Source organism: Durio zibethinus, chromosome 1 (assembly GCF_047325235.1).
Source record: "Durio zibethinus cultivar Kanyao isolate XHJ-2024 chromosome 1, ASM4732523v1, whole genome shotgun sequence".
NCBI lineage: Eukaryota > Viridiplantae > Streptophyta > Magnoliopsida > Malvales > Malvaceae > Durio > Durio zibethinus.
The window spans coordinates 5,306,709-5,318,034 of NC_143162.1; the positions used below are offsets into that span (position 1 = coordinate 5,306,709).

General features: G+C 32.3%; 1 protein-coding gene across 2 annotated transcripts; it reads left to right on the top strand.

Annotated features, from left to right (window-relative positions):
• Positions 1-5,810: 5,810 nt before the first annotated feature.
• On the top strand, positions 5,811-10,089 carry LOC111311032 (protein CNGC15b-like). 2 transcript variants are annotated; one of them, XM_022910409.2, is made up of 8 exons: positions 5,811-5,856; positions 6,484-6,560; positions 6,725-7,268; positions 7,457-7,669; positions 7,848-8,140; positions 8,321-8,432; positions 8,679-8,915; positions 9,018-10,089. In XM_022910409.2, exons 2-8 carry the CDS (start codon positions 6,532-6,534, stop codon positions 9,723-9,725), a joined length of 2,136 nt encoding a protein of 711 aa, XP_022766144.2. In that variant the 5' UTR covers positions 5,811-5,856; positions 6,484-6,531; the 3' UTR covers positions 9,726-10,089. The 2 variants fall into 2 exon arrangements, with proteins under 2 accessions (XP_022766144.2, XP_089616600.1); XM_089760474.1 differs by lacking the exon at positions 5,811-5,856 and having other exon boundaries at positions 6,425-6,560.
• Positions 10,090-11,326: the final 1,237 nt, after the last annotated feature.

The following is an 11,326-nucleotide window of genomic DNA, read 5'->3' on the forward strand; positions in this document are numbered from 1 at the left end:
AGATAGCATTTAACTCCTGCAAGATTCTAAAGGTGATGCCTATGGTGTAATACTTAGCTCTCGTCCAACTGGTGACTGCAAGATTCTAAACACTTAGCTCTCGTCCGATTGGTGACTATTTTGATACAATTTATGGACCAAACGTTGGGATTCTACATGTGGCTCCCACCGTATAGCATTTAACTCCCGCAAGATTCTAAAGGTGGCACTTATGGTGTAATACTTAGCTCTCGTCCAACTGGTGACTGCAAGATTCTAAACACTTAGCTCTCGTCTAATTGGTGACTGTTTTGATATCATTTATGGAGACCCACACCCAATTATTTTGATACCATTTATGAACATTCGTACCCAATTTGTGAAAGCCTAACACAAAGCACACATAAATCACACCAAACGTTGGGATTCTACATGTGACTCCCATCGTATAACATTTAACTCCCGCAAGATTCTAAATGTGGCGCCCATGGTGTAATACTTAGCTCTCATCCAATTGGTGACTGTTCTGATACCATTTATGAAGACTCACACCCAACTTGTGAAATATTGTCAACGTATAGTACTTAACTCTCGCAAGATTTTAGAGGTAGCTCCTATGGTGTAGCACTTAGCTCTTGTTCGACTGGTGACCACTTTGATACTATTTATGGAGACCCGCACTCATCCAATTGGTGACTGTTCTGATACTATTTGTGAAGACTCACACCCAACTTGTGAAATATTGTCAACGTATAGTACTTAACTCTCGTAGGATTTTAGAGGTAGCTCCTATGGTGTAGCACTTAGCTCTTGTTCTGGTGACCACTTTGATACTATTTATGGAGACCCGCACTCAACTTGCAAAATATTGTTCGCTTTGATTAGAAGATTTTATAGTTTTATCTCACAAAACACACCTCACAAATTTTGGATTTAAACCTTAGCATATATATCATAGCAAATTCTCAAAACATTTCAATGTGGGATTATGATATTTCAAGAATGACCAAGATTGTTAATATTGCATTGAATAATATTTCGATTTTGTTTAAAAAAATGGTATATATTAATACATATTGTTTTGATATGTTATTTCAAGAATGACCAAGATTGTTAATATCTCATTGAATAATATTTCGATTTTGTTTAAAAAAATGGTATATATTAATACATATTGTTTTGATATGTTATTTTGGATTTTTTTAATTTAATACAAATATATTTATAAATATATAAATTTGTATCTAATAATATTTAAAATAAATATATAACATCTTCAAAAATCAAATAAATAAATTTAAAAGTATAAAAATAATATTATCAATTTATCATGATATTTTTAAATATTTAATTTGATCATATAATATTTAAATGAGTATTTTTAATGTAAAAAATTATTAAAATAAAAATAAAGAGATGAAAAAAATTAATTTTGACTTTGAAAATTTTAAACTTTAAAGAAAGAACATAAATTTTTTTTTGAAAGAAATTGAAATATTTGTAAATTTTGGTTTTAAAAAATAAAATATAAAAAAAGTGTAGTAAAAAATAGAAAAATCTAACTTTCAAAAGCTTATTTTGTGCATTAATTTTATTTTTATTAAGTTAAAATAATCAAATAATAAAAAATCAATTAAAAATTATAAAATATATTATATATTTTTTTATCAATCAAAACAAGTTAATCTATAAAAAATAATTAAAATTAATAAAAACAATCGATATTATTTAATATCAAATTCAGTATGAAAAATAATTTTTAAATGTATCATTTTTTCACATAACTGAGTGTGCTGACCTATGCAACCAATATTAAAACGAAATTAGCAACACTGAGAACAACTCAAATCATTGGGTCATTTAGGGTGGGATTTCGTTTCCATCGAGGATGTCCTATGCCTGACATGGATTCAGATGAAAAATTAGAACTTCTGGCAATTTTAGGGTCAAGCGCCTACCTCAATCCGTATGGTTTGAAATTTCATAAATATATCATTTATAATTATTGTATTATAATTATCTCATTATAATTTAAAAATATACATACAAGTGTTGGATTTTTATATAATTTTTTTAATTATAATTAGATAATAGTAAAATTGTGCATGGAAAATGTCTTATATTTGTATAGTTATGTTTTTAACTCTAGAATAGCTAAGCGCACTTGATTCATGCTGAAGTTTACCATCTATGCTCTTTCGCAGTAACAGCCTCTTCATATGACAGGAGCATGGACGGTGACAAAGATATCCACCAAACATGTTGGTTTCCTTTCTGTTTTCATGTTTCTCTAAAGAACTCTTGCTTTCTGGTTGAGGCACACGTATTTGTTGAAAGTGGCTATAGAGATATTGTTGGAGATCATTACAGCTTTGATATTATTTATCGGATTAAAAATTTTAAATCCAATCACACCAGCGAAAATAAAATCAAATAATAAATCAAATACATAACAGATAATAATTTAACGTGATTCGATCCAATCAACCTACGTCCACGAATGAAAAATAAAATCTACTAATTGTAGAGAATTACAAACATACATTAAATCATCAACCTCACTAAATAATCAATACTCATAAGACACTTTCAATCTCTTTTAGTTCTATGGAGTATTCTTAACCCAAACAAATCCAAACTCAAACCTTTGTGTACCCTTTCAACATAACAAAATATATACCTATATGCTCCCATACATCATACCTATATGTACCCTTTCAGTTTTTTCTAATCTACTTTCAAATAAACATATACACCAACATACACACCCATAAGAGTTAAAACTCAATACTTTTATGGGATGTCTATCCCACAAAATCTTATAACTCTCTTATATCTTTTTCTCGCACTTAAGATTGTAGAAACTTCACCTATTATAACCATATAAACTTGCCTATTAAAAATCTCTCTCTTTTTAGAATTTTTTTTCTGTAAATCAAACTTATCTATTAATAATCTCTTTCCTTTTAGAATTCTTTTTTTATAAGTCAAACTTACCTATTAAAAATTTTTTTTTTCTTAGAATTTTTTTTTGCAAGTCTTCTTGTCCATATGTAAGTCAAATTTACCTATTAAGAATCTTTTTTTTCTTAAATTTTTTTTTTTTTGTAAATTTTTTTTATCCATCAAACAATATTTGACAAATTTCAAATAACTTTCTAACAAATCTCAAATAAATTTTTTATGAAATTTGAGTCATTATTTTATCATATATATACCGATGTGTTACCAATTACCAGCTTGTTTATGCCTTTTAGTTAGGGTGAGGAGGATAATTTCGTGGCTTTGCCGGTTTGAGTCCTGATTTTAGAAGGGAATAAATTCGGGTAGTTGAATGGTTCGGTGAAGACAGCTGTTCCTCGTGAAATTTTGCGGCTTTGATGCTTTGCCAATGCAATCTTTTTGGCGGTTGCAACGCGTTTGCCATTAAACTGATTTAATTTTGCAGCACAGATTCACCACTGTGTCACCTACACAACAACCTACTCTTCACAGTCCATAGTGATCATAAAAGAAAAGGATTAACAGCAATAGCAAGTTGGCTCGATTGATAAAGCCATCGATCTCGATCCAAGTAATCTAATTGGACTTTTACTTTTTCTGCGACTTTTCTGAGGGGTAATTTTCAATGTATGCTCCTTATTGCCTAAATGTTTTGAGTCAGAACATTATATTCAGAGATGATAATGAGTTGAGTTAGAGTGAATTTTTATTTATTTTGAATTCAATTAAATTTTATAATATTAATATTTAAATAAGAATTAAAATTAATAAAATATTATTTTTAAAATATAAATATATATAATTAAATAAATTATATATATTAAGTCAGATCTAATTTATTTAAAATTTAACCTTAATTTTATTTAAAAACTATTCAATTCAATCGTATTCAAAAATCAATTTTAAAAAATCTTATAAAATTAACTTGAGTTGAAATTCAACAAATATGAATTATATTATTAACCCTAATTATACCTGTCACCCACAACCCGATGCCAATAATCAGATAAAAAGTTAATTTTATATGAACGTCTAGAAACAAAGAATTTATAGCCAGCGTGAACATTGGCTCTACTCCAAGCTTAACATAGTAATTATTTGGTACCTACCCCACTTATGACTTAACTTTATTGTGTTTCACAGAAATTGAAATCACCATTGAGGTTGGGATTCAAGGTATCTGCCCAATCGTTTCTCAGGGAAATGTCCAAATGAATCAGTGATGCATTTTTACTTTTTCCACCATCAATCAATTGTATGGTTATTAGTAAAACTTTTGTTATGGAACGAAGTATTATAAAAATATATATTTTTTTGATAGAAAGGAGATCATAATCTCGACATGCTACACAAATTAAAAATTTATATATTTATAAGAATAAATAAATATTTTAAAGTATTTCAACTATAATTTTTTTACTACAATATTATAATTGTCCAATCATAATTAAAAATTATAAGAGAGTTCATTGTTTATAAGAGTATATTTCACATAATATTTTGATAGATCCTATATAATAAAATTTTTTAATTGATTAATTATAATACAATTATTATAGATGATATATTCCCATATTTTCTTTCCCTTTTTGTTTAATTGATTTGTTGTTATACGGCTCTTGTCCTCCATTCTGAATTTTATTCTGCTAAATACTCAATTTTGGCACTTTTGAAGGTCTTGAGTTCCAAGCATATGCCTTTCAATTAAGAATGTATGTTGATCATAAAGAAATGTGTTTTTAATGATGGCTGAATACATATTTTAATAATTGAAAAATGGATTTATATTTAATATATTGTAAATGTATAGATTTTATACACTATTAATAATTTGATGATGTCACTTTATTAATGAGATAAATCAGATAATCGTATGTAAGTTTTTTTAAAAAAATTAAAATTTTATATATTTATTTTAAGGATTAATATTCGTTCATTAATAAGGTGATATATCTTATTTATTAACAGTGTATATAATCTATATATTTAAAATTTATTAAATATAAACTCTTGAAAAATATATAAAAACCAATCATAATTACTGAAAATTTATTAGTTTCTGGAAGAGTTCTATGTTTAATGTATTTTCTCACATGGCAGGAATTTTTTTTTCCCAAAATGTATCCATAATAGCCATTGGGGAAAGCTTTCAATATAGAAGTCAATGTAAAGCGAACTGCTATGCTGTCCATCTGAAATTTTATTCACTTGCTTGTTTCAATGCAAATGGAGAGAAACCAAATCCAAATTATGCTTTTCCAGCAGGTACTGGTCATAATCTCAACATATATAGTGATCAATCCCATATGGAACCCGTTTGGTTTTTTTTTTTTTTTTTTTTTCCTTTTTCTTTTACAAACAAACAAGAATTCGATTCTACTCTTCTTAACTGGACTCTAGACATATATATTTCCAAGGTAACAGTTTAATACTTCGAAGGAAATTAACAAATAAAAGTTTCCAATCCAACAAATGTTCTGACTTTTGGTTAACATTAACAACTTTTTTAAGATTTTAAAATAAATTTTTTCATAACTTTCTCATGATCCTGTAACATGGAAAAACATTGCATTTAAAAGAGACAAAAAAAGAAAAAAAGGATCAGTTACACTGTTGCTTAACCAGATAAACTCAAAACATGAGTCTAAACTTTAGAATGTGAAACTGAAGCTTAATCCCATTCCCTTATACCCACCTTTGTTTTCTTTCATATCTGTTCTCTAACCATTGTTTTATTAAAGTCCCACGTGAGCATTATACTGTTCATTCATTTCATACTTGACTTTAAATTTCAAAGTTGGGTGTGAAACTTTAAAAGGATTTCAGCTGAGAGGATCAAAGGAAAAGATATAACAGAAGTTCAGAGGATTCATGGTATGATGGCTGCTTCTCTTCAAAACCGTTTCTTTCATTTGTTTTTCAAGAACCTTTTTATCATGCCTGGTCGTGTTTCTTAATTGCTTCTGCTGCAATTAGTCTTTTTCTTCTTTTTTTGTCTTTAAGTTTGGTTAACTGCTTCCATATATCAGGCTTTACTGATTTTCTTCTTTCATTATCATAATTACCTACCTTTCTCCTTTCTTATACTATATATTGCTGATGTCAATCGTCAATGGAGAAATTCATCAATTCTTTGAGTGCTTCATCAGTGATGCTTATGCTATTGCTAAATCAAAATGCTTTCGCTTTGAAATGTATGAGAGATCATATTAATTTCTGTGGTTCTGGTTTTCTTTTTTTACTTGTGACTTTTCTTTGATGGGGGCACAGGAATTCTCGGTAGCTACCTTTCGCCTGAAGTGAAAGCAATATCATGAATTTCTATGAACTTTATCCTGGAAGAGATAGAGCATTTGGGGTCCTTGTGACTAGTTGCTATACTTTTTCTCATACATTTTCATTTTGTGACAAATTAAGTGCAAGATATTGCTTAGTTGGAGTGTTTGAGTTATAAATCCTTCACTTTATGGTGCTTACTGCTTTGTAATCATTTCATGGCAGATCAAATCCAGTGATTGAAGAAACTATAACAATTCAATTGCTGGTGCAATGGCTTCTGGTAAATCAAAATCTGTAAGGTCTGTCCTATCACTCCTTTTAACTAGCTCTTAGTTCAATGGATATGTGGATGTTACTTTTCTTTTTCTTATAGTTTCAGTGGCAAATTTTTAATGTATTTGAAATTACAACTTGTGATTGTCCATATAAATCTTCACTGAAATTCTTCCGATACGAATATCAGATTTCAAAATGATCCTGAGGAGAACACTTTTTCAACTGAGAAAAGTCATTTTTCAAAATTTATGAGCAAGATGAATTGCAATCAAGTGCCTGAGCTGCGGTCCAAAATGTTTCAGAAGACTGAAATTGGCAAGACTTTTCACAAGAAGGAACTCTCCAGAGTCTTTTCAGAAGACTATGAGGTAGTGAAGAAGATAATATTGGATCCTCGAGGACCTGACATCAACAGATGGAACAAGCTTTTCTTAGTAGCTTGTTTGATTTCTCTGTTCGTAGACCCTTTATTCTTTTATCTGCCACAGGCAAAGAAGGGCTTGTGCATGACTGTTTCTCTACCTCTTGAAATTGATCTCACGGTTGTTCGATCAGTAGTGGATGCATTTTACATAATCCAGATTCTTATTCGATTTCGAACAGCTTACGTAGCTCCATCGTCTCGTGTATTTGGGAGAGGAGAGCTAGTCATAGACCCTTCAAAAATTGCTTCAAGGTACCTTCACAAAGATTTTTGGCTTGACATAATCGCTGCACAACCCCTTCCACAGGTACGCAAGTAGTTAAATTGAATGTTGGATTCACTTTTTGTCCAAAATATGTGATCATAAAACCAAATTATAACCTTACTTCAAAAGTTGTTAATCAAATTTATATATTGTCATGGATTTTAAACTTCATACGTCCATAAAAGTTTATATGATTAGAAATAAATAACACTTATTTATGCACATTGCAGGTTTTGGTTTGGGCTGTAATTCCAAAATTAAGGGGTTCATCCATGGTTACTACAAAACATATTGTACGCTTAATTATCATATTCCAGTATCTCCTGAGGCTATACCTTATCTTTCCACTTTCATCTCAAATTATCAAGACTACTGGGGTTTTGACAGAAAAAGCATGGGCAGGAGCAGCTTATAACCTGATGCTCTATATGCTGGCAAGTCATGTACGTGTACAAACAAGAGTGATTTTCGTGTGAAATGCTGTTGCCATTCTGCATTTTCTCTGCGCATCAAATATTTGTCAAAGCTGAAAGTGCAAACGATTTAATTTATTACTACTAGCTATTATGAAGTTTACTGAGAATGCTCTCTGAATCTGTTCATTTCCCTGTTTCCAAGCAGGTTTTAGGAGCCGCCTGGTACCTCTTATCACTTGAACGGCAAGAGGAATGTTGGAGAAAAGTTTGTAGTCTTCCCCTCATAGACTGCCGGTATGAGTTTTTTGATTGCAGATTCGTTGGTGATCCTGCCAGAGCTACTTGGTTCAATTCAAGCAATATCTCAGATCTATGTGATCCAAGCAGTGACTTCTTTCAGTTTGGTATTTATGCTGATGCATTACATTTCGGAGTCACATCCGAAGGATTCTTCAAGAAGTTCTTTTACTGCCTTTGGTGGGGGCTGAGAAATTTGAGGTAAATACCTTCGATTCTATATATATAGCATATGATTGGATGAAATCCTTCCTCTTTTATTATCCTTGCTGGCTTGTATTTGAAGAAGTTAATGATGCTTTATATTGGCTACAATTGCAATGAATTTTATTTTCATAAAGGCATGTGTAAATATAAGCAATTTTTTACCAAAATTTGCAGCTCATTGGGACAGGGTCTTCTCACAAGCACTTATGTTGGAGAAATAACTTTTGCCATCATAATTGCTATTCTTGGATTAGTGCTTTTTGGACTGCTGATTGGAAATATGCAAGTAAGTCTACCAGCTGTAAATCCCCAAACAATCATCTATGCAAAGATATATGATCTTATTTGAAGCCATCCTGGAGCTTTGCTCTACCTTCACATCAGGCATGACGATATGAAAGGATATGCCAATTGAAAGAGAAAGAGCATCTTAAATATCATTAGAAAAAGCTGTGCTCTTTTATACTCCTTCGTCATATTTTTTTTCAATTAATACAGCAGGATTTAAAGCCTTTATTTCTTCCATTGACAGACGTATCTCCAATCTACTACCGTTCGACTGGAAGAATGGAGGATTAGGAGGACTGATACGGAACAATGGATGCATCACAGGCAGCTTCCTCATGAACTGAAGCAGAATGTTCGAAGATACGACCAATACAAGTGGGTTGCAACTCGTGGTGTTGATGAGGAAGTGATTCTAAAAAGTCTGCCTATGGATCTTCGCAGAGACATCAAGCGCCATCTCTGCCTTGATTTAGTTCGACAAGTAGGATTTTCTCTTTGCTTTATATATTTGACAAACACTCTTCGACTTTTGAATTGGGGCTAATATGGGGTTCTGAATTTTCATTGTATAAATGATTAACAGGTACCCCTCTTCGATCAGATGGATGATAGGATGCTAGATGCAATTTGCGAAAGGCTTAAACCTTGTCTTTGTACCCCGGCAACTCGCCTAGTTCGTGAAGGTGATCCTGTAAATGAGATGCTCTTCATTGTCCGAGGCCACCTAGATTCATGCACTACTAATGGAGGACGCACAGGATTCTTCAATTCAAGCCGGATCGGTCCCGGTGACTTCTGTGGCGAGGAATTGTTAACCTGGGCATTGGACCCTCGTCCAAGTATTGTCCTTCCATCATCTACACGCACCGTTAAGGCTATCACTGAAGTGGAAGCTTTTGCTCTTGTTTCTGAGGACTTGAAGTTTGTTGCCTCCCAATGTCGTAGACTGCATAGCAAGCAGCTTAGGCACACATTCAGATTTCACTCACATCAATGGAGGACGTGGGCTGCATGCTTTATTCAAGCAGCTTGGTTTCGCTATAAGAGAAAGAAAGAGGCAGCTGAGCTAAAGAAATGGGAGAGTATTGCAGCCAGTTCACCTGAAAAGGCAACCGAACAAACGGATGCACCACTAATTCCTCCATCAGCCTCAGGTTTTGCCTTATATGCAGCAAAACTGGCAACGAGCACCAGATCAAGAGGTGGGAGTAGGCGGTGTGGAAATGACTTTGACATACTAAGCTCTCTGCAAAAACCGAATGAACCTGATTTTACAGTTGAAGAAAGATAAGACAACAGCATCATAAAATCAATGTGTACATTGTATACAATAATACAAATTTGGTTATGTTTAGCTTCCAAACTGCAAGTAGGAGGCTACCAGAATCACAGCACAATGTCTTTGGCAACAATAGTCAATTGTTTACTTATGAAATTATAATCTATTAGGGTTCACTATGTTAGTGGTCATCAGCCCATTTTTTCTTCATGGACAGGATAGACAGGAGAGGGGAGATTTGGGGTGGCTCTCTCTCTCAATCTTTGGCCCTTTGGCTTCCCCTTTCACTTGGAAAGTTTTTACAGTTTCATATGCAGTTTGTTACTAAATTTGTCATGTATAATGAAGTAGAACTACAGTCATAAATTTGTTCTCCATGTTTCATTGTAACCTGAACTACAGTCTTCATTATTCGGGTGTATTTCTTGAATGGGGAAAGGGAAAACCGGCTGTATGACCCAATAGATGCTCAAAGGCCGAACCCACTAAAATGGGTGTTACTAAGACCTTGTTGTTGCGCCTGAAGTTATAATTACAATAATATAGAAGTAATATATTGTAATAAACCCAAAATAATAGACAACAATCAATAATAAAAAATACAAAAAAAATAAAGCACACCAAAATTTATGTGAAAAACCTTATAGTGTAGAGGAAAAATCACAGACCACCAGAAAAATCTTCACTATCAAATAATTGATATACAAAGTTCTTCTCTAGCTAAAACTAGAGCTAATTAACAACTAGAGAGACAATTGGAGAAATCTTATCAAATAGGTGACTCAACAAATACATCATAGATTTGTTCCTAGAGAGCTTCAAATCCAATCTTCACTTTTTAGAATGTAAAACTCTGAATCATAAACCTGCTGATAAAGTTCCAACTCAATCGGACCACGGATTGACTTTTGTTCAACCAATTCTCCCTTTTTTTTTCTCTCTGCTTTTCTTGCCTTTTTTTTTTTCTCTTCTTGGTTTGCGACATCACCTCAAAATAACCCCACATCTTTTTTTTTATTAAGCAGCTAGGGCTTTGTGTAAAAAGAAAGACCTAGGCCCATGGCCTTTACTTGGTTCAAAACTAATTACATGGGGCTGGACCCTATTTTCCTAATAATCTCCCTCTCCAGCCCCATTATGAGAAGATTCATCACCATAGCAGTTTTATTTAGAACTTACCTTGGCCAAGAAATTCATTCTGACCAAGTTACTGCAAAGCTCAAGCTTTTTCCTAAGAAGTGTCTTAGTCAACATATCTGCTACATTCTCATCAGTATGGACTTTCTTCAACAGCATCTACTGTTTTCAATCACTGAACGTAACCAATGATATCTAACATCAATGTGCTTTGTTCTAGCATATTACATGACATTCTTACTCAAATCTAAAGCATTCTAGCTATCACAAAATATCACATACTCTTTCTGATTCAACCCTAATTCAAGAAAAAAATATTTCATCTAAAGCATTTCTTTATATGTTTGATTGCTGCAATATACTCAGCCTCTGTAGTTGACAAAGCAATACACTTTTGTAACTTAGACTGTCAAGACAAACTTCTCATGCAAAAGTGAATAAATACCCTGAAGTAGATTTTCTACTATCAAGATCGC

Coding starts and splice junctions, on each gene's coding strand:
- LOC111311032 (XM_022910409.2), top strand. CDS start 6,532: ATGGCTTCTGGTAAATCAAAATCTGTAAG. Junction 6,561..6,724: donor GGTAAATCAAAATCTGTAAG/GTCTGTCCTATC, acceptor TACGAATATCAG/ATTTCAAAATGATCCTGAGG. Junction 7,269..7,456: donor CTGCACAACCCCTTCCACAG/GTACGCAAGTAG, acceptor TGCACATTGCAG/GTTTTGGTTTGGGCTGTAAT.